At 46.2% G+C, this 27,470-nt stretch overlaps 1 protein-coding gene across 1 annotated transcript in view; it reads right to left on the bottom strand.

Annotated features, from left to right (window-relative positions):
* SLC50A1 (solute carrier family 50 member 1) overlaps positions 1 to 27,470 on the bottom strand; it is a 58,285-nt gene that overhangs the window by 17,811 nt on the left and 13,004 nt on the right. Inside the window, exon 3 of the mRNA XM_085640148.1 lies at positions 1,089 to 1,212. Coding sequence (XP_085496274.1) covers positions 1,089 to 1,212 — 124 coding nt within the window. The remainder of the gene's footprint in view (positions 1 to 1,088; positions 1,213 to 27,470) is intronic.

The raw sequence follows: 27,470 nt of genomic DNA, 5'->3' as shown, positions 1-27,470 counted from the left end.
TACATATAAAAGCTAAAAATATCAGTTTTAGGTGATTTCGATTATTTTTGCACCTGCCGAGACATGAAAATTCCAGCGGTGCCGGTAACAAAACGGTCAGAAGGTATTGCTCCAGGAGGCCGCCATCATAGCCGTATTTTTATGTAAACCCCACTCAGTGGCGTTGCATGGGTTGCCAGCGCCCGGGGCAAAGCAAGTATTCTTCCACTTTTCTTTAAAAATTTTGTTTGTGCCCCTAGTGTATTGTATTGTAATTGCATTTATATAGCGCTTACTGCCCCCGACGAGGCGTCAAATCACTTTTTCAGCGAGTAGCACGCTACTCTGGAACCCACAAAGGATTAGTGTTGAATTAGTATATGGAAATGTGAAAGTAATTTGAGTGGTGGATAGGTTAGTCAGTTATTTGGATTCAGAAGGATAGCGGAAGGATAGAAGAGGGAATAAGGTTTGCATTTATATAGCGCTTGCTACCCCTGATGGGGTGTTGAAGCACTTTTTTGGTGAGTAGCACACTTCTCCGGAAACCCATAAAGGATTAGTGTTGAATTAGTATATTGAAATATGAATGTCAATTGAGTGGTGGATCGGTTAGTCAGTTATTTGGATTCAGAAGGATAGTGGAGGGATAGAAGAGGGAAAAAGGTTTGCATTCATATAGCACTTGTTACCCCTGATGTGGTGTTGAAGCACTTTTTCAGCGAGTAGCACGCTACTCGAAACCCCTAAAGGATTAGTGGTGAATTAGTATGGTGAAATATGAAAGTAATTTGAGTGGTGAATATTAGTCAGTTATTTGGATTGAGAGGGATAGCGGACGAACAATATTAAAATGTTGTGCCCCTAAGAATTTTGCGCCTGTGGCAACCGCCCCTGTGGCCCTGCCCACACTACGTCACTGACCCCACTTAAATCCTCTGCACCTCCATGTACCACAGTGGCTTATACTGAAAATCTGGCAAGGGTCCAGCCATCTTGGAACAGTGTTGGGCACCCCTCCTTTTTGGTCTCACTCAGGCGCCAAGTGTAGTGAAACAGCATGAGTAGCGCACACAGAGGTGAACCAGGAAGTAGACGCTGTTCTGTACCTTTTCCGGGGTGAACCTGAGGTACACCAGTATGTAGAGCGTCTGGAGGGACACACCGATGCAGTTCACGCTCATCAGCGTCCAGTCGTCCTTCAGGTACCCGTAGTAGAACCAGCCCATGTTACTATGGAAACAAAAAAAGAAGCCAGAAGGTGAAACGTGCCGCCCTCTCCATCTCCTATGACAACCCTCTCCATTAACACTTCTGTTCCTTTCCTTTCAAGGGTTCAAGAACTCTGTAAACCCCTCTATCTGTGGCCCACTCCACGACTTCTCGCCCTGTAAAATAGTTTGTGGGCCCACTAACGCACTTTTTACAAGGGCGAGTCCCACCGTGGGGGGCACGCAGAGCACACACACATCTGGCGAGAAGACGAATATATCCGGTTTCAATTCGAGCAGCACGAAAACGGATGCCCACTGCGACACTAAGGGTTGTTTTTCTTTTGGATGGATAGGTCATTTCGTACAAAAAGCACAACGTTTTGCAACACTTTTTACCTAATGTGACCCAGATGTCTGCACGTGCTGCGGAGGTCGGTAGTCCCACAAGGCTGACATCCAGATGGGGAGATTCTTTTAGGGTCGCATTATAAATTGCCCTGTAAATTTAAATTACGACCCAGAGTTCGCAATTGTAAACTGTGTGATGTATATAGCCAATGCCAATGGAATTATGTGATTATGCGGCGATTTTCGCATGATTATAGATTTGCCGCATTTTCCACATAATCAATCATATACTGCATAATCTGCAGATTTTAACCAAAAAAAAGTGTTTCTAGATCAAACGGGTCAAAAGTTACAAAAGACCCAGAGACACGTGTTGCTGTGCAGTGGAAGGCCATTTGCAAATGTTGACTGGTCACCTTTCTGTTGCTTATCGGTATATTTGGGAGTTAAACTGGTACTAAGGAGGTGCAACCAATGTTCAGACAGTGTTAACAAGTGTGAACAGTACAAAATAATGAAGGAATACTATCAAAAATGTGCTGAATTGCGTCACATAATTTGCTTTTTCTTGCTGCCTAATTTACTCAACCCTGCTGCATAATTTCGGCCTTCCCTGCCGCATAATTCCAGTGGCCCTGTATATAGCATACTGTAATTACTGGGCGTGATAAAGTCCACGCCGCCATTAAAATTTGGTTGGTCGAAGCTGCCTCAAATTAACGGGTGAAAAAAAAACGGGAAATGTACAGACATCAACACAAACCAAAATCTGCATGTTATGCCCCATTTTCAGGATATATGGGGAAAACAATGCCTTCCTTGGAGGTTTGGTGAAAGCTACGTATGAATTATAGTCAGGGCCACTGGGAATGTGCGGCAAGATAGGATCAAATTATGTGGCAGAATTGACTAAATTATGTTGCAAGAGAGGCAAACAATGGGGCACAGTGCAGCAATTTTGTGACAGTACTCCATTATTCTGTCATTTTATCCATATTAATACTGTCTTAGAAAACATTTGATCTAATTAGTACTACTTTAATTCTCAAATAGTCTGCTACTGTCGACCTTCACAAATAGCCTTTTACAACTCAGCAACACGTCTCTGCCATTTTTTTAAAGTAATTTTTGATCCGTTTGAGCTAGAACTATTTTTGTTAACATTTGCAAACAATGCAGCAGATGATGGAAAATTTGGCAAATTCAGCAAATCCCTAATTTTGCGAAAAACAGAATCGCATAATTCCAGTGTCTTTGATTATAGTTTGCCAGTAATTCTCTTACTCCCTTTTGTCAGGCAAAATTGCAATGGTCAGCAATTATAACAAGCCCTTAACTACCATCACTTTGGTGTTGGATTTTACTCTGTCTAATAATTATTGTATGTGGGACAGGACACTCATAATCAGGGCTTAAGTCCCAGAAAAGGCCGCCTAATGGTTTCCATGCCCTAGGTGAAGTGACTCGCCACTCGAAGCAGAGGACCCCCACCCAGCAACATCTACAATTTGAACCTCCAAACAACACAAAAAAATGCCGAAACAAGTAAACATAAGCCAAATAACAAATGAAGACATATTTTAATTAATTAACATAAAAAAATGCAAAAAATCAAAGATTTAATTATTTTAATGGGTAGTTTAGAGCTATTCAAAATTTTCTAAAAAAGGAGGCGATATGCTGAGCTCTAGCACATCACTTTGTAATTTTTTTGCTACTAATACATACTCTTTCTTAGCCGCTGCATGCCAGTGCTTCAAGTGAGGTCACCAATCTTCCACACTAGTTTCCGTTTGCTGTACATGCGCTCCCCCCACAAGCCAAATTTGGCAAACAAACTTAATTTTTAGTCTCCAAGTTTAAATTCCTAAACACTTACAGAGCATTTTAACATTTTCAAAATTTGCTTTTGCAATCGTGGCCCACCTGTGTAGGCTTTGCGGACCCACGCCGGTCCACAGGCCACCGGCTAAGAACCGCAGCCCTAAGAGGTCGCCTTTTACTGCTTTGGCTAGAATTGTGGAGAATGCTTGACACATATCCAAGACTCATGTTTTCTCACCAAGATCTCTGAGATATAACCAGTGCTTAATTTGTAAAGAAATAGGTGCCAGTGCTCTCATCAGGAGTACCAGTGACAACGCAACTATTAACCATTTGGGAGAGGATGTGGCCTAATGGCTAGGGCGGTCGACCTCCAAGCAGGGGAACAGGGTTCGAGTCTTAGCAGGGATGCCCAATATCTTGCAATTCTGGGCAAATCACTTACTCTCCCCGTGCCTAACAAAAATTAATGTATCCGTCTGTAATGCAACTGGTGCTCATATCAAGAGCTCCGATACCTTCAGGTCTAGTTAACGCTATATAAAACTCCCTCCCCCCAAAAAATCACACTCCTCCAAGTGTGAGAATTCAGAAAATTCCAGGCCTCCAAAGTTAAACGACCAGCTTGGGTGGCATGTATTAATCGTTTGCAATGTATAATGAACTGATAAACAACTGTTGTTATTCCCGTTCTCCAAATTACGCAAACAGCCCCACCATGTGGCAGGCTGTCAGAAGTGCCGGTGTTGACAATAAAGTGCCAGTGCTGAACACCGGAAACCACTGGCTCAAATTAAGCACTAGATATAACTAAACACGAATGTCAAAGGCCATGGCTATCATAGGTGCAACAGGAGCAGTGGCACAGAGAACCAGGTGAGTGATGGATATACTGCACTGCAATGACAGAAGCAAGGGAGTATAATTTACTTACATGCAGTAAGACCCATCACACCCTTACTATATAATGCATATATTCATAAAATTGTCACTTTGGCCACAGCCTTTAGTGCGTAGATTTGTTCAGCTGCTGGTTGTTGTCACAGCGGTAACCCAGAGGGCCCTGGGCAGAGAGGGAATTAAGTTGACGAGTGGAGTGGTCTTAGACCGGTGAGGCCTGGCTCTTCATTGAGAAGGCTCAGGGGCACCAAGCTCAACCTGCTAGGGGGCAAAGGCTGCACTTCCTTTATCTTGGGTATAAAAGCTAGAAGTGATGAGAAGTAGACTATTAGAAGTAAACATTAAAAGAAACGAAGCAATTTCCTACTTTTAACAGATGAATGGAAAGCAAGCCAGACTTTTCCTTTCCTAAGTCCAACCATGCCCAGAATGTGGCTGCTACCCCCATTGTGCAGAAATCATTTCCGGGGCACCCTAGCAGCATAGGGCGTCAACACACACCCAAGCCTCCCTTTCCTGGAAGACACCGATGTAATCGAATGTCACCGCCACAGAGTATAAAACGGGCTTGCGTGGGTTCCACCACCAACCGTGAGCAGCAGGCCCCATCAAGTGCAGTTGCCCTGCAAGCGGTGCAGCTGCCAGACGTCATGCCCTACTTGGCTGTGAATGGTTCACCTTTCCAGGGTTGGTCAACGGTGCACTTCCTTGGTGGTTCTCCAAGTGCTGTTCCTAACCAGGTGATGGAAAGATTCAGCACCCACACCCCTCTCAAGATGGGGACACCTAGAGCATGATTACCCTAAATCCAACAGTGTTTAATGAGCCATCAAAGCCTTTCATAATTACTTCCTCATCACTCCTACTCCACTCATCTACAGCAGCTTCTTGGGAAGCAGTGAGCCAGGAGCATCTGGTGGCCCTTATTATAGAGGAAAAAAGGAGGCACAGCTCCTGGCTGTCATGTTTCCTTGCGCCCCTCACCAGCGAACCAGAAGCAGGGCACTCCTCAGTCGACACGGGACTCCTCCCCCTGGGTGGTCCCGGCAGGTTGCAGTCTAGTCTTTCGGCGGCACGTAGTGGACGCCGTCGGCCGGCCGTCACTTCCGGTTGCCTGAGCATATCACTACGGAGGACGGTAGGCTCGGCGCTTCGGATTCTTTCCCTGAGCTTCGCAGGCACGCACGAGCGTAGCGAAGGCTCTTCCAGCAACCGGACAGTCGGTCCGGACCGCGCAAGGGCGCCCAAAGATCCCGCCTTTCCTTCATATTTGGCACGGAGCCATCCTATTGCACTATTACCTTCCCAGAGCGCAGTGGCGCTTTTCCTTTGTTGTAAAGAAGACTCGTGCGACGGCACGGAGTCACCACACCTGCCTTGTTTACCGCAGAGCGCAGTGGCGCTTCTCCTTTGTTGAGACGACTCGTGCGACGGCACGGAGTCGCCATCTCTGCCTATTTACCCCAGAGCGCAGTTGCGCTTTTACCTTTGTTGAGACGACTCGTGCGACGGCACGAAGTCGCCAGAACTGCCTACTTGTCCCCCAGAGCGCAGTGGCGCCTTCCCTTGCTTACTTTCACACCCGACTTGTGCGACGGCACGAAGTCCCCACACCTGTATTTCCTCCCTCTAGCGCAGTGGCGCTTTCCTGGTACTTGATCCTTCCTAAGAGCGCAGGAGCGCTCGGACCCTGGCATACCTTCGGGGTCTTTTTCCTTTGGTGACCTTCACTCTCCGCCAGGACCTCGTTTGATACCAACACCTGAACTTCATCAGTGCAAGAACACCGCGCTCACAGGTAACCAGATGAGAGTACTGCTCCACTTAGTACTGTGTTCCCCCCAAAAGCTCGGAGGGTGTGCATGTTCTCGCTCTAACCCTGTACTGTAGTCACCCCTGTTTCCTCTCTTGCCTTAGGGATCGTGGACTTCTACACAGCCTAAGGAGCCACGAAGGGTATCCCCGTCACGCCATCCACAGTCCCACTCGCACCACCCTTCCTGGCAATCTCCCCCGGTTCCCTCCTGAAACTGGCTAGTGTATTCAGTCCTTCCAGTAACAGAAGGGTTCAGGTAGGGGTTGCTCCTGTCGTCCCTGTGGGATTCCTCCACAAATACGAGGTGAGAATTGTGGGGGTCTGACAGAATCCGAAGCCCAAGTTTATCATCCTACCCGGACACATGGAGGGCCCCGATGTTACGTTACAGGACATAGCAGCAATGTTAACTAACATCCAAGCTGAGAATCGGAGCTTACGTAGCGATGTCACTGCGTTACAAGGACAGTTGGGTGCAGGACATACAGGAGCCTGGGGCGCACCCCAGGGACAACAAACCCAACCAGCCGGAATACTAAGACCTCCTTTGTTTAACCCATGGGGTCAGGCGCCTACTGTCTCGTCTAATCCTCCTCCCGTTCAGGTATTAGCCCAACCCATGGCACAATTGGCCGCACCAGAACGTTACTACGGTGATAGTGCGAAGTTCAGCATATTCCTCAACCAGTGCCACCTGCACTTCATGGCCAGAACCACCGCCTTTCCGGATGATGCCTCAAAGGTCGCCTTCGTTCTATCCTATCTAGGGGGTGACGCCGCTCATTGGTCCATTCCCCTGGTAGAGAACGACAAACCTCTGCTATATAACTTTCCAGTTTTTAAGGAGACCATGAGACGCATGTTTGCCCGCCATACCTTCGTCCAAGCCGCGGACAACGAATTGCTCAAATTAAAACAAGGCAACACGGACTTGTTGCACTACATCACAACGTTCAAACGATTGGTGGTGGAGGCTCACTGGCCAGAAGATAAACAAGTGTCAGTGTTCTACAGGGGTCTTCGGGAAGAATTGAAGGATCTCATATCACAGATGACGGAACCTCCTGAGGACATAAATCAGTTTATTGATATGGTAGTGAAACAAAACTATCGTCTGCAAGAGCGGAGAACCGATAGGTTCAGAGGAAGTGAGACCAGACTCCCGGTGTACCGGGAAACTCCCAAACCCCGTGAAACACCCGAGCCTATGCAGATCGGAGGCGTTCGGGCTCCCTTGACGAAAGAAGAAAAAGAAAAGAGACGGAAGCAGAACCTATGCCTGTACTGTGGCAAAAATGGGCATTTCGTGCGGGATTGCCCTGCTAAACCACGCCAGCCCAAGGAGAGGAACCCTTCGGCTCTATCGATCACCAGAGAAGAAAGGACGGGAAACGAGACCTCCCAGTAGATAATGGGGTCTGTCTACTGGGACTACACACCGAGAAGACGCAGACCTCGAACACCTGCGCCCGCCATCACCATATGGGTATACCCGTACTCCTTCAGTCTTTTACAGGGTCTTCCTGGCGTGTCATTGCCTTAATCGACTCTGGGGCAACCGGGAATTACATCGATGCACAGTACATGAGGGGGTTGGGCATACTGACACAAGCCAAGAAGACACCCGAGATAGTCAAAGCCGTCGACGGTACGGATCTAACCTCAGGATTGGTTAGATACCAAACGGAAGATCTGCGAATGGTGTTGGAAAATCAGCATACCGAGAACATTGCCTTCGATGTCATTGATGCCCCCCAGTTCAGGCTGATATTAGGCCTTCCCTGGCTGGTTCAGCACAACCCCTTGATCGATTGGGTTACTGGCAAAACAACAGTGGACTCTGTTTATTGCGCCCAATCCTGCTACCCCTCCACGGGGAAAGAGGCGACCCGAGAGGTCCTAGCCTGTATCCTACCTAGAGACGGCATGGGCTCGGTCACACAGGAGTCTATACCCCAGGAATACAGGGATCTGGCCCGAGTGTTTGACGAACAAGGAGCTAATACTCTGCCGCCACATCGACACTTTGACTGTAGAATCGATCTGATTCCGGGATCCACGCTCCCTTGTAGTCGAATATACTCTCTCACAGAAAAAGAAAACACCCATCTCCGCAACTACCTCACTCAATACCTTCAGAACGGGTTTATCCGTCACTCCAAATCTCCGGTCTCCTCCCCTCTCTTCTTTGTGGCAAAGAAGGAGGGGGATCTACGCACATGCATTGACTTTCGGGCAATGAATGCCATAACCGTTAAGAACAGGTATCCACTCCCCTTAATTCCTGACTTACTGGACCAAGTGAAGGAAGCGGCCATATATACCAAGTTGGACTTGCGAGGGGCCTACCATCTTGTCAGAGTCCGAGAGGGCGATGAATGGAAAACCGCCTTCCGGACGCGGTACGGGTTATTTGAGTACCGCGTCATTCCCTTCGGACTCTGCAATGCCCCGGCCGCATTTCAGTACTTCATCGACGAGGTTTTACGGGAATTCCTTGACCGTTTCTGCATAGTATATATCGATGATATACTGATCTACTCTGCGAACACGGAGGAACATCGCCAACACGTACGAGCCGTCCTCCAACAATTGCAACAACACAGGCTGTACGTGAAATTGGAAAAAAGCGTGTTCCATACCACAACCGTAGAATTCCTGGGACACGTTCTGACACCAGGAGGTGTTCAGATGGATTCCAAAAAAGTCGATGCCATTCTGAGATGGCCAGCCCCGTCCTCCGTGAAACAAGTCCAGAGATTCCTAGGGTTTGCGAATTACTATCGCCGCTTCATTGATGGTTTCTCCCGGATTGTCGCCCCCATTACCGGTCTTCTGCGTAAAGGGGTGCTGTTCGCATGGAACGCCAAAGCAGAACAGGCATTCCGTGACTTGAAAGCCCGATTCACCTCGGCTCCAATCCTGAAACATCCTGACCCTACACGCCCCTTTATCGTGGAAGCCGACGCCTCGCAAAACGCCCTCGGGGGAGTATTATCACAGAAAGACGACAAGACTAACATGCTTCACCCAGTAGCATACTACTCCAGAAAGTTGCAACCCGCTGAATGCAATTACTCCATTGGGGACAAGGAACTCCTGGCCATCAAAGCAGCATTTGAAGAATGGCGACACTACCTCAAGGATGCCAACCATACGGTGACCATCTTCACCGACCATAGGAATCTACTGTTCCTCCGTTCAGCCAGAGCATTAACGGCAAGACAGCTACGCTGGACCCTCTTTTTTAACGAATTTGATTTCCAGATCACTTACAGACCCGGAAGAGAGAACGCCAAAGCCGACGCCTTGTCACGAATCGAGGAAAACGGAGACCAGAAACCCCCAGCAGAACCAGTACCCGTAATTCCCCTCCGCTGCTTTCAGGGTGCAATTACGTCTTCCAACTTCTTGACACAACTCCACCAAGAGTTACAACAGAAAACCAGGGACGACTGGGTCGGAGACGTCCAAGGGATCACAGAAAACAACGGCTTCCTGTTCAAAGACGGACGATACTATTTACCGCTGCTCAACCAACAACTACAGGCAATGGTCCTGTGCCACGACCACCCCTTAGCTGATCACCCAGGGTACCAAAAAACCAAGGAATTACTGCAGAGACACTTCTGGTGGCCCACCCTCAACCATGACACACAAGCCTATGTCGCCCGATGTGCCATCTGTACTCAAGGAAAGACGCTCTCACAACCCACGGTAGGGTTGTTACACCCCATTCCGGTTCCGCCTTGCCCGTGGCACACGGTCTCGATGGACTTCGTGGTAGAGCTCCCTAAGACCTCCACAGGACACACCACCATTCTTACAATTGTGGACCACTTGACAAAAATGGCGCATTTCATTCCTCTAACGCATCTACCGTCAGCGGCAGAACTGTTCATGCAGAACGTGGTACGGTTACATGGCATCCCATCGGTTTTGATAACGGACAGAGGTACCCAATTTGTATCCAGATTCTGGACTGAAGTCTGTTCGATATTACAGATGGAAGCCTGTTTATCGTCCTCCTACCATCCCCAAACTGATGGCCAGGCCGAGCGTACAAATCGCACTATGGAACAGTACCTCCGTTGCCTGCTATTGTCCATGGAAACCGACTGGTCCAAAGTGGTGTGGATCGTAGAGTACGCCTACAATAACAGCAAACATGCGGCGACAGGGGTTTCCCCGTTTTATTGCCTCCAGGGATATCATCCCAGAACGACCCCCTGGGTGGAAGCTCGAACGTGTGGAGTACCTACTGTCCAGGAACACCATGCTTTCCTCCGCACCATATGGCAACAGGCTCGTTTTGAACTCGCTAAGGCCAAAGAATACTACAAACACAACACCGATAAACACCGGCAACCCGAACCAGCCTATGTAGTGGGAGACAAGGTGTGGTTATCCATCCAGAACCTCAACACGCATGGCCCCAAGAAACTGTTGCCCCGATACGTAGGTCCCTATCCCATAACCCAGATCATCAACCCAGTGTCCATGAAGCTTTCCCTACCATCTCACATGAAAATACACCCTGTCTTTCATGTTTCCCTCTTACGCCCTGTGCACCCAGACAGCTCATTGGCAGAACCTCCTCCTCCTGTTCCCGTGGAAGACCACGTGGAATACGAGGTTCGGGCCATTCTTGATTCCCGCAGAACTAGGGGAAAACTGTTTTACCTAGTGGACTGGAAAGGCTACGGCCCGGAAGAACGCTCCTGGGAACCCCTGTCACACGTCCGTAATGCTCCTTCCTTAGTCAGAGCCTTTCATGCCCGGCATCCCCAGAAACCTCGCCCTGTTACCCCTCTGTGACCGGGTGGGTTGATATGTTTTCAGGGTGGGTGCTGTCATGTTTCCTTGCGCCCCTCACCAGCGAACCAGAAGCAGGGCACTCCTCAGTCGACACGGGACTCCTCCCCCTGGGTGGTCCCGGCAGGTTGCAGTCTAGTCTTTCGGCGGCACGTAGTGGACGCCGCCGGCCGGCCGTCACTTCCGGTTGCCTGAGCATATCACTACGGAGGACGGTAGGCTCGGCGCTTCGGATTCTTTCCCTGAGCTTCGCAGGCACGCAGGAGCGTAGCGAAGGCTCTTCCAGCAACCGGACAGTCGGTCCGGACCGCGCAAGGGCGCCCAAAGATCCCGCCTTTCCTTCATATTTGGCACGGAGCCATCCTATTGCACTATTACCTTCCCAGAGCGCAGTGGCGCTTTTCCTTTGTTGTAAAGACGACTCGTGCGACGGCACGGAGTCACCACACCTGCCTTGTTTACCGCAGAGCGCAGTGGCGCTTCTCCTTTGTTGAGACGACTCGTGCGACGGCACGGAGTCGCCATCTCTGTCTATTTACCCCAGAGCGCAGTTGCGCTTTTACCTTTGTTGAGACGACTCGTGCGACGGCACGAAGTCGCCAGAACTGCCTACTTGTCCCCCAGAGCGCAGTGGCGCCTTCCCTTGCTTACTTTCACACCCGACTTGTGCGACGGCACGAAGTCGCCACACCTGTATTTCCTCCCTCTAGCGCAGTGGCGCTTTCCTGGTACTTGATCCTTCCTAAGAGCGCAGGAGCGCTCGGACCCTGGCATACCTTCGGGGTCTTTTTCCTTTGGTGACCTTCACTCTCCGCCAGGACCTCGTTTGATACCAACACCTGAACTTCATCAGTGCAAGAACACCGCGCTCACAGGTAACCAGATGAGAGTACTGCTCCACTTAGTACTGTGTTCCCCCCAAAAGCTCGGAGGGTGTGCATGTTCTCGCTCTAACCCTGTACTGTAGTCACCCCTGTTTCCTCTCTTGCCTTAGGGATCGTGGACTTCTACACAGCCTAAGGAGCCACGAAGGGTATCCCCGTCACGCCATCCACAGTCCCACTCGCACCACCCTTCCTGGCAATCTCCCCCGGTTCCCTCCTGAAACTGGCTAGTGTATTCAGTCCTTCCAGTAACAGAAGGGTTCAGGTAGGGGTTGCTCCTGTCGTCCCTGTGGGATTCCTCCACAAATACGAGGTGAGAATTGTGGGGGTCTGACACTGGCATGCCACAGGAAAACATCATGAAAGTGGCACCTTGGTTTTCCAATTGTTTGAATCTTTATGTGAGACTGATTAAGAAATATACCGCAACATCTAGTAGTCCATGTGTTTCAGGTCATATTTTCATCATGTAAGGAATGTGCTTACCATAAAGGAGGCCCCTTTAGGTTGATCACCCTAAATTGTCCCGAGCTTGGGACACACTGGTCGGCAACAGAGGGCATTTGAGGATTTCACCATCTGCAATTTTTACCCTGGGTTTTCAGGCAGGTGTGTTTTTGCCTCTGTTGAGCTTGCCCTCCGTGCTTCATCAGGTAGGTGTTGCATATTCCCAGCCTGGGTACCCACCAATGAGTACGCCACACATACAGCTTAATATTACACATCATTATTCTGCTGCGTGTAATTGAGAAACCCAACTTTCTAAAACAAGCTTTCATGGCATTGCGCTCTGACACCTACGTTATAGCTCTACAGAGTCTGTTAGGAGCTAAAACGGTTCTGTCATAAAATAACGCACTACACTAAATCTCCGCCTTCTGTTAAATACATTTTTTGATTTTGCAAATCAACCGATATATATTTATTTATATATACAATTAAATTTCTTCAATCAACCTCAACCTCCTTGGTGCTTTAATTATTCTCAGAAACAACCATGATTTTGTAATCAAGCCGGCTGATAAAGGGGGAGCCATCGTCATTCAGAGCAGGGCTGCCTACGAAACTGAATGTTTGAGACTTCTTGCCAACAGGAGAAACTATCAGTGTTGAGAGGGGACCCAACTGAGGACATCAGGAAGGAAATAGGTTGTGTAGTGGAGGAGGCAGTGCAAAATGAGTGGATCACCGAGAAAGAGGGGAATTTCCTGTATCAATCTAAACCAGTAACCCCATACTTTTACACCCTCCCGAAAGTGCACAAGCCCACACGACCACCTACGGGGAGACCCATAGTATCAGGCATTGGGTCATTACTGGAGCCACTTTCACAATTTTGTGATTTTTTCTTCAAACCTATAGTCCAATCCAGACCAGCGTACCTCAAGGATCTATGTTTTAATCCTGCCGAAGAGTTCCTGGTAAGTCTGGATGTGGAATCCTTATATACTAATATACCGCAGAGGGAGACCCTGCGAGTGGTTGAGGAAATTCTGTATTCAATTGAGTGAGAATTCAGCACACCCAGACCATTTATTCTACATTTGGCCGAAATTGCATTGACCAAGAACTTTTTCGAGTTCCAGGGGACCCATTAACTACAAACGCATGGGACCTCCATGGGAAGCGTTTTCGCCCACAGTCTAGCAGGACTATATATGTCAGCTTTCGAGGACCAGTACATCCATGCCCCAAGAGGAATCTGGCACGATAACATCAAGGTCTGGCGACATTTATTTGCATTATTTGCAACATTGTAATCATGCACTAAATAAAAATAAAAAAGGTCTGGCGACGTTTTATTGATGATGTCCTCCTAATTTGGGAGGGGGACAGACAGTCGCTGGATGAATTCCTGATTTGGCTTAACAGCCATAATCCTTTACTCCTGTTCACCTCTACCATCACTAAAAAGGAACTCCCTTTTCTGGATCTCACAATTTTTCCTGCGGAGGGGGGACTGAAAACAACAATGTTCCATAAACCAACTGATAGGAACAGTCTGCTTTCTTTCGAACGCTTTCACCCCAAATCCCTCAGGGAAAATCTCCCGGTAGGGCAGTGTTTACGCCTCAGCCGTAACTGTTCTAATGCAGCAGACTTCAACTCAGAAGCTACCAGTCTACAACAGAAACTCCTTCAAAGGAGGTACCCACAACGGACTATCAAGAGTGCTCGCAAGAGAGAAAGCAATTGTCACCAAGAGGCCCTCCTGGAGCCAGTAGAGAAACCATCTACCAAAAGAACAGTATGTTTAACCACATTCAATACTGCCTCTAGCAATATCCAAAAGATCATCCTACGAAACTGGAAGATCCTCAATTCTAATGGTTTACAGCTGGAAAAGCTCCTTTTTAGGTCTCGCCTAGCGAGGCAACGCATGCGCAGCTCACCTTGGCGAGATCTATTGTTGTCGGTTTGCCGGCTGGAGGGGGACAAGAGATGTGCACGCGTACGGAGGACAGGAGATGTGCACGCACGCATATGGGCGTTTCAGCACAACACGCGCATGGCGCGCTTTCACTTTTCCTACATCTCGGACAGGAGATGTGCACGCACCTGAACAGGACATGTGCACGGGTATGGTGTGCGGAAACGGCACGCTTCCACTTTTTTTACTTCCCCTGCGTGCTTTCTCTTCTTGTTTTTATTGAAAATCTGGCCACCATACGAATCACTACCTGGAACCCTTGTACTTTCCCTAGCTGCTTGACCCGCCACGTGTGAAATTTCGCAGCCCCAACACTTACTCAAATAGCTTTGCTATAGTACCCCCAGATGAACCTTGATTGTCGGCTGCTACTATTTGCTTAGCGACAGCCTGCTAAAAAGTTTACCGATGTTTTGTCAGCAAGCGTTCCTGTCACAGTTAAACATGCGCATGTCCTTTCCTGTCCTAACCATGCCCTTGAATCACTTTTTGAGGAGAAGAAGTTTCTGTCAGAACACCGGATGTGCGTGTTGAACGCGTGTTCTTTTGGACGCTAAAGATGGCAGCGCCCTGGCTGGATCTCCGTTCCGAAAAGCCATGATTTAATGTGAGCCACGGCGGGTGCCTCCAGGTGAGAAACGGTGACCAAGAGTGAAGGGACGTTACATGGATGTCAATAATAGCCAATGTTGACATTGGACACGCTGTCCCTAGTGACCTAGTTGTCAATGCTTCTTCCTATAAGAGTTTATCCTAATGAGATTGAAAGTGAGAGGCAGGTGCATGAGAGACAGGTGTTTAACTTATTGACGGTCCTATCAGTGGACCCAAATAAAAAAAGATAAAGTGGGACGGCAGAGACGGTGCAGAGGGGGTTTGCTTGATGGTTGGTCATAAGGAGGGTTTTAAGAGATTCAAGTGGGAGGGACCATGACTTTTGAAAAGTAAACAACTTTCTTGAATCCCTTTACATGTATCCTATTGTTCAGGGCTTAGTACTTGTAAGACAATAGCTCGAGAAAACACAGCAACAGAGAGGAGAGTTGAGCATGCCACGGAGACTGTCAGTGGCAGGTTCCACAGTTCAGTGAGATGGTTGCCGTGATCTGTGTCCATTCTGTTACAGGCTTCTATTTCTGAAATGCAGCTTGCTGAGTTAATCCACCTGCTGCTCGAATATATGTGTACCTTCAAGTATATTTTACATCTTTATGGTATATAGTTGAACTAGACAGCCCTCTTCAGCTATGCCGTCTGTGCTAGCAGAAACCTCTACAACTTTAGGTTCCATGTACAGAACAGTATTGTGTTCAGTTGAAATCATACTCTTTCATACCCTTTGCAAGCACTGACAATGGCAGTTGTTTTAACGTCTGTAGCGAAATGGTTTTACTAAGCTTTTCTCATGCATAAGCTCTGCAGAGATCGAGCAAGCTCCCTTATCAAAAAGCGGTGTATGCATATTACTGCAAGTAGCATTACAAGGCTACCCTACAGAAAGAGCCCAAGTACAACACCGATATCATCACTGCATGAATCTATGTAGATTTTAATTAATTTTTATACTATTTTCAGATAGATCATACACAGGCAATGACTGAGGCAAAGCTTTTTGTTTCAGAGATGTGGTGCTGAGTGCAGTGGCCCCAAGGATAGTGCAAGAACTCAAAATGACAATATTAACTTTGAGCTCAGTCGCCCACATGTGGAGACCTGCAGAAAATGAAACAAGCATTTGCAATGCAATAGGTCTCGCATTTGCGATAGTTTAATCTATTGGCATTGTAAATAACAATGCCTAATATTTATATGTTTTGAAAACCTGCAAGCGGTGTGTAAACATGCACTTTGTACTTATAGTTGTTGCTTACAAGAAGCAAGGCTGGCAGTAACTGCGCCTCTTTTACTGCCAGCCTTGCTTCTCGTAAGCAAGGGCTATAAGTGCAAAGTGCATGTTTACATACTGCTTGCAGGTTCTCAAAACACATAGATAAAAGGCATTGTCATTTACAATGCCAATAGCTCAATCTCTCGCAAATGCGAGACCTATTGCATTACAAATGCTTGTTTCATTTAAGAGGATCCAGAATATTAAGGACATGTTGGTCCATACTAGACCCAAAAATTCCATACTTAGACGTGAACCCACAGAGGAAGGAAGACTCACCTGGACCCTCCCCCCGGTAATGGGACATACGAGGTGTGTGATGTGCGACATATGCCACCTATCAGCTAACACCAAAACCATGAACGTCGGTCTCACCCACCTGTGGGAACAACGGAGGCACACTAATTGTAATTCCACCAATGTAATCTACATGTTGAGATACCCCTGCAATCTCATCTATATCGGGATGACGACCAGGCGAGTGAAAACGAGGATTATGGAGCACAGATCTATGTTCAGATGCCAAAGAACTGTCAGTAAACGTACTACTCATTACAAAGAGAAGAATCACTTGGCTGAGGATTTCTTCTGGACGGTCATCGACAAACCTAACCTGAATATGAGAGATCCAGAGTGGATTCTCTTTATTAGGGAACAGAACTGGATTTATAGGGCTCGTAGCCACACAAATGGGTTGAACGATGACATACCTTGGAACAGTGTGAATAATTTCTAACCAGCTGTATAGGTTGCTCCTATAAAATCATGTCATCAAGGAACCATAGCGTCTGACTCCCTGATATATGGGTGATTATTCCAGCAATTGCTTATATCCCACATTTGAGAGCGTCTATATACTGGTGATAGGAATCTCATCCTCCTCACCATTGGGAATTATGAGAGTTTACAATCATATATTGGATACAATGGCTTCTCTTTTACTTGAAGCATGGCCTCCCCTTCCCGTTTGAATGACATACTCAACACACGGGCTCTGGGAAACCTGCTGATAAAGTCCACCCCGGGCTTTTCTTGAAATCAAATGTGCCCCGTATGAACGAACGCGGTGGTTTGCGCTCTAGTTCTCAAACACTTCCTGGTGACGGCGGTCATGTGGGACTTGTTGCGGAAACGTTGGCGGAACTTGTCTCATTTAACCGGAGCCTTGGCAGCACCGTATTGTACTTCTACACGGCGCCGGGAGAGACAAAGTATTACTTGGCCACAGCTCACCTTGATGTAGTAAGTGGGGAAACGCGGGGCCCAACTAGAAGAGATGATAGCGCTCTTTGAGTCATTTGTGCCCAGCCTCGCTAAAGGAGGCTGCGGGGTTGACTATGCCGCCACAGGATTTTCCATGGGGTATTGAGTGGATCGCACTTTTTTCGGCAGTAATGGGGTTTGACTAATGATGTCGCCTATGACATGCCGTCTCACATACCAACCTCTGTAAGTAACCAACTGTGATTACGTCTTATCCCCCATTTTTAACAGAGTGTGACTACAGGGAGCTGTGCTCACTCCCCCGCCATTTCAAGTCGAGATTTTAATAAACTCGGTAAGCATTACACTATGGCTTATGTAATTTGTATGGTGTTTCTCCTAGCATTGATACCTATAAATTTTAATCATCACCAATATGGTATTACGATGTACACCTTCGAGTATAAGGCGTGTACACGCAAACAGGAAGATTTAATTATTCATTCAATATCGGCATGCGACCGGGCATCATATCTTTGACCTTTGGCCTATGCTGGTGTCGTTACGTCCTGCATGTTTTTAGCTGAGTGTTTCTGGGTGCAAGACACCTTGAGGATGTGAATTGGGTGTTGCACGAATGGCTCAGCACCTTACACCTTGTTTGTTTTTCACTGATTTGGTTTTAATAGGTTCCTCTTGGAGAGCGAAGGGTTCGTCCACATCTAAACTGAGCAGAGACTCAGTAGGGTGACTTTTCCTTAACCCATGGATTATAAGGAGGTAGGGTTAGCATCCAAGGTATATTGTTGAGAGTCCTGATGAAAGCCGGGGTAGTACATTTTGCCGGCTGAAACATGTCGACAGTTCTGCAGAGTGGAGGGTTGGGTTTCTCATTATAAGCTCCCCCAACCCATCATCCACTGTTTCAATTTTTAATCTGGACTGGGCACCCAGTATTAAAATTGGAATAGGGATTACCTGAAACCAGTTTTAAATCACTATATCTACACAATTTTTCACTTGTGATCCCCCATCATTGTTATCTTATGTTGTATTGTCTTCCCCCTCCCTATTGCGCCACCTCCAGCGTTGGTCTGCGCGGAGGTGTGTTAGCAGCCCTATGATGAAGCATGATACAGCTTGCTGTGTGTGAGGGCAGTTTTAATACTCCTGGGTGTTTTCCCCACATCCACTGTTAGCTATTGTCCCTATTAAACCTTGTGTTTGAGCTTTAATTATTCTACCATATCGGGTTACTGGAATCTGGGAGCAGTCATCTTCACTGTCAGAGATTTTCAAAGTTAGTAAAGAAGTAATAGCAGTCACTGAGTTTTCAGATTCAGTCTTTCTTTCACCATCTTGATCAGAAGACCAACGAATTAAATACCAAAAGTGAGAAGGGTCTTTGGTAACAGACTTCCAGGACACTGGGCAACGACCATACGTCCCTTGGTGAACACAACGTGGAACGGTGCACCATTATATGGAACATCAGATTTTCGCCTTCACAGCTGGCGGGCGATCGCTAGATCTTCTGTCTTAAACTCAATGTTCTTGGCATGTCGCGTAATTTCAGCATAAGCTTTTATTTTTTCCTTATCAACCAAGTCCTTCATCCGAGCTGTATTCTAACTTCCTTCTCTTTTGTTGGTCCATTGAGGTAACTTGGTTGTCATTGCTCTCCCGACCATCAAAGTTGCAGGACTTTCGCCTGTGGTCGAGTGAGGTGTTGAACAATAGGCTTGTAAGGAGGAATTCAAAACAGTTTTTAAACTGAGCATTGCAAGAGTTGCATGCTGTACTGCTTTCTTTAGCATGCTCATTAAACCTCAACAAGTCAGTTGGACTGCGGCCACAAAGGTGTACTCTTCTGATGCTCCAAGGTAACCTTGAATTCTTGACAGTTGACCGGCGTGCCATTATCAGACTTCCAAATGGCTGGAACGCTTCACGTTGCAAAAATGTCATTGAGTCTCAATGACTCACTCAGTAGGAGCCAATGGAAACCATCTGTGCATATTCACGTGCATTATGAAGAGAACGCAATTGTGCCCCCTACAGTTGACGAAGTGAAATAGATAGATCGAGATGTCATTTTCCTTAGACATACAGATTCAAAACCTAGTTGTAGCTGTGAATGGGTGTAATGAAAAATAAGAGGTGGCCCTGTGATCGCATATGGAGAGATAGCCGCGCTTTTTGGCTATCAGAGAGCGTCTCATTTGTTTGTAAATGGCTGTTTCTAAATTAGAAGAAAAATAACATCTCGATCTATCTATTTCACTTCGTAAACTGTAGGGGGCACAATTGTGTTCTCTTCATAATGCACGTGAATATGCACAGATGGTTTCCATTGGCTCCACTGTGCCTGGTCATGTTACTGAGATGTTATTCGAGCAAGTCCGCTATCCCTTAATACATACTCTTATACCTGACAGAAAGGGGTTACAATAACTTTTCTTTTTTCTGTGTCAGAAACGTACACGTAGACGGGAGACTACAACTCCCATGATACTTGGGCGCTTGTGGATGACGCTTGTTGATGACGCGTAAACACCAGCGCACTTGGGATGGTTTGTATTTAAACATCAGGTACGCGCGCAGCGGCACCTCCCCATCCTGCTCTGCTAATCACGGAGGTACCGACGGACAGGTTAGTTGAATCGGGTCGACCTTTTACCAAGCTATAGTAATAGAAAACGTCTTAGTTACTAAAGAAAAATTGCTTTGCTATAGATGGAGCCAGATTGCGATCGTTTCTAGTCAATAACTGCTCATTCTAAGGAAAGAATGAGGCAGTGAGATTTTGCCACTACCGGTAGTAACACGAGAGGTAGTGCTGATTCAGGGTATGATAATATACGTATTCTTGATAAAGGAGTGGCCGTGTATCTCCTTATGTGTCTATATTAAGTTATCAATATGGGGTGTAAGCAACATACTCACCTCATAATGAGCATTGCTAATCTCCTAGGTGGATATTGGAGACGCTTATGATTTAGCATATTCGTATAATTCAGAGGTTTTTTATATATAAGTACCCTATGGACAAAGAAAGAGTAACATCTGAGGTTTTTTTATATACTAGTGGGCTAGAGAGAGAGACACTCGATGACAGACTATGTATGTCATATCTCTATTTTTGACTTCTGAGACATGTCGTCACTGTCCATTCTTATTACTAACAGTTTTGCTGAATGATAAGACAACTAGTTAGACAGCCACTTTGGTATGACGCTATTTTGAAAAGTTTGCAATGTGGTTTTAAAATATAAAATATAAAGACATTAGGGTTTGTGTTTTGAAATTCATCTCATACCCATTTGTCTTTACATAGAGCGGGCCTCATTTCTCTGAGCGGATGCCAGGTGAGGTGAGGAGTGTTCCCGTACTTGGACGGGTAAGCGTGTGTTGTGTTTTTTCTATTGAATTAATGGAAATTGGCAGATTGACAATTCCAAATGTTTCCAGTAGCACATTCAACAGGTGTTACAGTTGCAAAATTGATTTCACTTTGACAATAATGATTAAGCAGGACTGTATACATAATTATTTAGACTGAGTATTTTTCTTTTTCTTTAGGATTTTGAAGAATACTCCTGAGAAATTCAAGGAGAGTGTTTGGAAAATCCTTACTTTAAGTAGGTTATATAATTTACTTCACTGGTGTGTTTGATTTCTTTGGATCACACTACATATACAGCAGTAGCACGAGTTCTTATAGGTCCTGACGAAAGCCTGATTATCATTTAATCTCGAGGCTGAAACATGTAGACCCTCCTTTGTTGAACTTGAGTAGTTATTTTTTCAAAACTGCTTCTACACTGGTTTTAATCTTGTCGCTCCGACAGATACTATTAAACATTTTTCTGTCCTAGTAGATGATTTTATCATTTCACTTTTCACTCTTCATTCGCACTGCTTTTCATCACCACCACCTACATAGAAGATAGCCATATCAAAACATGAGGTAAGACACCATACCTTAGATGGATGGGTTTTGTTTGCCTATTTAGTCTGTAGCCCTGATTCTCTTAAGTGATCAGCAAGGGCTATCTAATCCCAGATGATGTGAGCTACTAATATGGCGGCTGATGGGATTTATTACAAATGAGAAAGTACTCGACTAGCTTTTTCTTGTATTTTTCTTGTATTGTTCCTGTTTTTTTGACCCTAGGTTTCCTTGTTGTTGTTACAATATGCTACAATATGCCTTTGGGCATGTGGGTGTCCTCTGTGATGTGCCAGGATAGTGCCTATCCCGATTGGGCTAGCGTCAACAACAACCTCTGTATGAAGCTTTGGACTGAAATACACCATTTCAGTAGCAGTTTCAATGGCTTGTTTGATTTTCTTGAAACTTCTCTCACATTCATGTCACCACTTGAATGAAACATTTTTCTTCATTAACTCTTGTAAGGTAGCACTTATGATAGCAAAGTTGCATATGTATCTTGAGCAGTAACTGCTAATGCCACAAAAGGAACGTATAGTAGCAACATTTTGTGGGGGATTCAGCATTTGACAGGGCTTGTACTTTGGCAGGATCCAGTGTCAAACCCCCCATCTGAGAAGATATGGCCAAAGAATGTTAACTTTGTCTTGTGGAACTCACACTTCTCTGCATTCAAAGTCAAGACTGCATCAGTCAATAAATGGCATACTTGGGTGAGAGCTTTATCATGCTCCTTCTGTGTAGCTCCGAGTATTCATGTCATTGCTATAATTGAATGCATCCCCAAGCGGCTGTATGACATGCTGATGGTGTCTTGGAAAAGTTCTGCAGTCGATCACACACCAAAACTCTGTTAGTTTTGAAATGTTATTTCCGTAATGCGCATGATTAACACGTTCCATCGGCTATGTTCAAACCCCTATTTTGGGTAAGTTAGCATGCATGGCGCCATCTTTATTGACGCCATGTTGCTTTGTAACAGAGATCGAATGTCTGTCTCATAAATGCTTGCCTATGCAGAAAGGCTGCCCTGCACCTCCTGCTTGTACTTCTCAAGGTTGGAGCTTCGCTGTACTAATGAATGTACTGTTCATTATTGCATACCTTTACCGTTAGATACACTTATTCCCTCAGCTTTACATGGTAGAGAGCTGCTGAATGGCCATGAGATTGAGATAGCATGTTCCCTGTCCAATGGCACTGCCCATCTTATGTGTCTCCTTTGTTCACCGTGGCCCGAGTTGGAAAATTCCGGTTTGGGCGGGACTCTAGAGGTGTTGGGATTGTATATCTTGTACTCCCATGTGGGGGGAGATCAGACCCCTCCACAGTCATCTAAGGAGACTGGTCAACTGGGCTCTGCTGCAGCATATTACCAATAAACGAACTGGTTTGTATTCTCCACCGTCTGACAGACTCTTCATTTATTGGGAAGGCATATAGGTGGTCATGAGTGACCCGGTAACCCGACTCGGGCCCCTTCCTTCAACTCTATATCAAAACAGACCGACGTGTAGAACATTTTGTGATACCACTGTCACCTACAGAATAGCAGTACCCCGAACCGGATCCCAGGAACAGGTGTATCACATAAACCTATTAAAAAAATGGGAAGAGCCGGTCCCGCCACAAAGCCATGCAGTAGTTCCTATCATATCACCCTTACTAAACACATGGATATACCACTCCAACCTTCCTATGAAAATCCCTTAGAACGGCCCAACACAGGGAAAGACCTTAGTACCGAACAAAAACACCAGCTATACGATTTATTAGATACCCTCCCAGGTTTGAGCTCTAGTCATCCAGGGCATACGTCTCTAGTAACCCATGACATCAAAACAGAAGCAGGAAAAATAATAAAATTACGACCCTATAGAATACCCGCAGCAAGACGTCAGGCAGTAGAACGTGAGGTGGAGGCCATGTTACAGGCAGACATAATAGAACCTTCCCATAGCAACTGGTGCTCACCAGTGGTCTTGGTTCCCAAGCCAGATGGTAGTCTTAGGTTCTGTATTGACTTTTGACAGTTGAACGCCCACTCTAAATTCGACAGTTATCCTATGCCCCGGGTGGATGAACTTGTAGAAAGATTAGGCCAAGCAAGAGTGATGTCTACCATCGACTTAACAAAGGGGTACTGGCAGATACCCTTAAGCCCAGAAGCCAAAGAGAAAACAGCTTTCTCCACTTCCTCAGGACTATACCATTTTAAGGTCATGCCTTTCGGGCTCCATGGTGCCCCTGCCACGTTTCAGAGACTAATGGATATTATACTAAGAGATCACCAACAGTATGCGGTAGCATACCTAGATGACATAGTAGTGTACAGTCCTAATTGGGAAAGCCATCTACAACATCTACAAAAGGTTTTTGCTTCCCTTTCTCGGGCAGGATTGACTCTAAACCCAAAAAAGACCACTTTGGGCACAGAACGCATAGAATATCTGGGGTACTCTATAAAGGCTGGAACATTACAACCACAGCATAACCAACTGGAAGCCATACAAAAGATACCCCGACCAGCTGCGAAAAAGGATGTACGAGCTTTCCTTGGTCTGGTAGGGTACTACAGACGGTTTATTCCCCAGTTCTCCACCATAGCCTGTCCCCTCACAGACTTACTATCTCTTCGACAGCCAAACAACAAACTAAATTGGTCTGACGACCAAGAAAACAACTTCCAGACACTGAAATCCCTCCTATGTAAGGCCCCTGTATTACAGTGTCCTGACTTTAGTAAACCTTTTGTACTACAAACAGACGCGTCGAACCGAGGCCTTGGGGCCGTATTGTCCCAACCCGACCCACAGGGAGAACTCCGGCCCATTCTCTATCTGAGTCGAAAGCTATTCCCTTGAGAAATGTACTATGCCACCATGGAAAAAGAGTGTCTGGCTATTAAGTGGGCTATGGAGGCACTGCAGAACTATCTGTTGGGGCGGACTTTCTTTCTGGTGACTGATCACACCCCACTTACATGGCTTGCTACTCACAAAGAGACCAACCCCAAAGTCCTCCGATGGTTTTTGTCATTACAGCCTTTTTCTTTTCAGGCCCTCCATGCCCCAGGACGAGCTCAAGGGAACGTAGACTTCTTATCCCGATACCCACAGTCCGTATGGCCCGAACGTCCATACATGGAGGAGAGGCAGTGTAATACCGCGTCGCGCTCAAGCGGGATTTCCAAGATGGCGCCCGCGACCCGTCTCCCAGAGGGGGAGGTTACCGGTCTAGTGTTTGGAACGCCGGGACACCAAAAGGGTAGAAGTGAAGCCCTGCCGGGGTGCTACGAGAGAGAGGAGAACGCCAAGACCAGAGGAGGGGAGAAGGATACCGACAAGGAAAATACAGAGAAGAAGATCGCGACGCAGAATAAAGAAGCGGGAGAGAGGGCCCTGCAGGTTCGGGAGGCCCGGCTCGGTTTGCAGTGTGAGGGCAACGCAGGAGAGGAAGATTCGATCCTACCGCCTAGAGGCACGACATGCAGGTCTGACCGACCCGAGGAGGAGGAGGAGGGCGGCAAGACCCCTACTGCCACGACCCAGGAGGGCCGTAGCCGAAGGCAAGTTCCTTTTGTTAAATATCTCAGCACAGGGTGGTGGAGGCTGGGACACTGAGTATTTCTACACCGTCTGTCTAAAAAGAGGGGGACAGCACATTCCCTCCTTTGCACGTGTTCACCCTGTAGACCCTGAGCTCAAATTCCCGGGTGATGGTGACGGTACCCAGTGATAAGCAGGACAGCTTAATTGAATTTGTTTATATTCTTTTTATTTTGAGGGTCACTACTCCGATTCTCCCACCTTGACCTCGCGGACAGCCAGAAATAGAGGAGAAACAGACCCAGACATCTGCCCCACTACCGGAGAGAGGACTCTAGAAGCACACGGACTTTGTTTTCTTTTTTCTTTTTACATGATCCACTCAGAGCTAATCATAGATATTGCAATTCATCCTCCAAAACGCAGGTCAAACTATCAATTCATATTCTGGCACAGAATCCAAATGAGATTGCCTGCTCTTCAAAGAAGCCACTGGGAATGATGCTACAGAGTGACACACCAGAAGCTCGTCCAGCTGTTGAATGTGAATAACCAAGCATTAAAGGGATTTCATTTAGGCAAAACCTTATCAGGATAAACTAATGCTGTAAATTCTGCACAAATGCTAAATACAATTGTACACCCTGATTGATTGATGGGGAGTACATTTTGTATAATCTAACGATGGATTTATCTCTGTTGGACTCCATTCTAACTAGCGCAGCCTTTGCCAGAAAGTTCTCCTTAAGTCTTGCCTTAGTAATATGTGCACAGGTGAGTGGGGCCTAAAATAATTCATGTAAACCCACATCTATCGAAGAGTGCTTCACATACTGCAGCCATGGGATTTTGTATGCAAAATCCAGTTTTAAACAGTCCCTCAATATAGCTTGATTCAAGGTTACAGTCTACCTTCTCCATATCGAATGCTACAGTGAAATTGGCGCAAGCCGAATAGTATCAGAAATATAAGATACACACAATTCGCCGTGACATATGAGCTTGAGCTGCTACAGTGCAGAGATAAAAAACAAGTCCTCGATACGCTGAAGACAGTCAATTGCGGCCATTCTCCATAGCCCCGTCCTAAACGTGGCACCAGCGATGGCTTTAGCTGCTTATACACTTAGTATTTCCAAGATGGATTTTGACCCCAACTTCTACATGAATTTAAAAATGGCCACTATACTTTTTTCTAATAAGAGGGCTATATTTTATTTGACACCATATTTTTCCATGTATACTTTCCGTCGAAAAGGATCCCCAAATATGAGAATGTTTCCGCCACCTCAACCCTGTACGTGTCTATGTGGAAAGCTGGAAGTTTCTTTGACCGTTCACCAGCAACAAGTACATAGGACTTTGATTCGTTTAAGTGGAGATTCAAACTATTCATGAAGCTAGTTTACTCCTCTATGAGTCTCTGCAGCGCTTGACCAGTTCTAGCTATAAGCACTGAATTGTGAGCATACAGGAGTATCGGGAGAGGGGCTGAATCAATGTAGGTTACATCTTTAACAGACCCCATCAGAACTGCTTCCATCCTGTTTGTATAAAGATAAAACACGAATGGTGCAAAGACGCAGCATTGTCTGATGCCCCGCTCAATCTCAAAAGGTCTGGTACACTCCTCCTCCCTGTCATAGCGGACACATGCAGTTGCCCGTGAGTACATCTGCATTATAAAATCATCAGTAATATGTAACTTTACTTTCATAGTCCTAAGATTTCCCAAACCATGCAAGAAAGACTTACTATTTTGTGGTGAGCATTTATATTGTACTTCACAGAAATCAATCCCATATTAGGAGCTGTACTGAAACTGAGCAGACAGGCACTTGCTGATGTACCATGAAGAACATAGATGGTGCTAGCACTTTCATTTTCTTATGTTTCAGTGAAGCCACAAATGAACCTTGACTTTTTATAGGCTTCAATGCAGCCCAGGTATAAACTTTGATTTTCAATGGCGTAAGTTAAGGCAATGGATATAACTCATTGAATTTCTCTTCAGGCATTATGTTTATCGATGCGCCACTGTTGATGATGAAAGGTATTGAGCAGTCATTTATTTTCAATGTAATTTTCAGACAATGTTTGTATGACTTTGGTACATCAACTTTTTGTTGACTGGCATTTTTCTTTACATGCAACCAGTACTACATGCGCACATTTCTCTGAGGTAAACGTCAACATGGCTCAAACATCTTCCTCACTTTCATTTGATAGTGAGGTGGACAAACTGTTTGACGATGATTTAGATGACAATCAAGTTTTGTTCAGTGTCAATTTGCCTCAATTGATGTCGCCGCTGGGCCTGGTGGGTGTGCATCGAAAGTTGCCTCTGGAAGGTTGTGGAGGCCATTTTGTCTTTGCACCGTGATACGCTTACTTTTTCCTTCGCTTTATAAACCGTCACACAATGGTTCTCTTTCCCACAGCCTTTACATATCATTTCAATGGCGGGACATGTTTACCTTCATGTGGAAAGGAAAGTACACATAAAACATAACTTCTTTTTATGTGTAGACATCACTTTGTGTCCTTCAGTCTTTTGCTTTGGCTTCCTTTTTATACTCCTGACCAATTCACTCTGGGCACCTACGGCCTCCATGTCAGCAGCTTGTATTTCAGCACGCTCCTCAGCTCTGGCAACCATCAACAC

This window comes from Triturus cristatus, chromosome 12, assembly GCF_964204655.1.
Source record: "Triturus cristatus chromosome 12, aTriCri1.1, whole genome shotgun sequence".
Taxonomy (NCBI): Eukaryota; Metazoa; Chordata; class Amphibia; order Caudata; family Salamandridae; genus Triturus; species Triturus cristatus.
The sequence above is the reverse complement of the archived record's forward strand: the minus strand, read 5'-3'. Positions and strand labels throughout refer to the sequence as shown.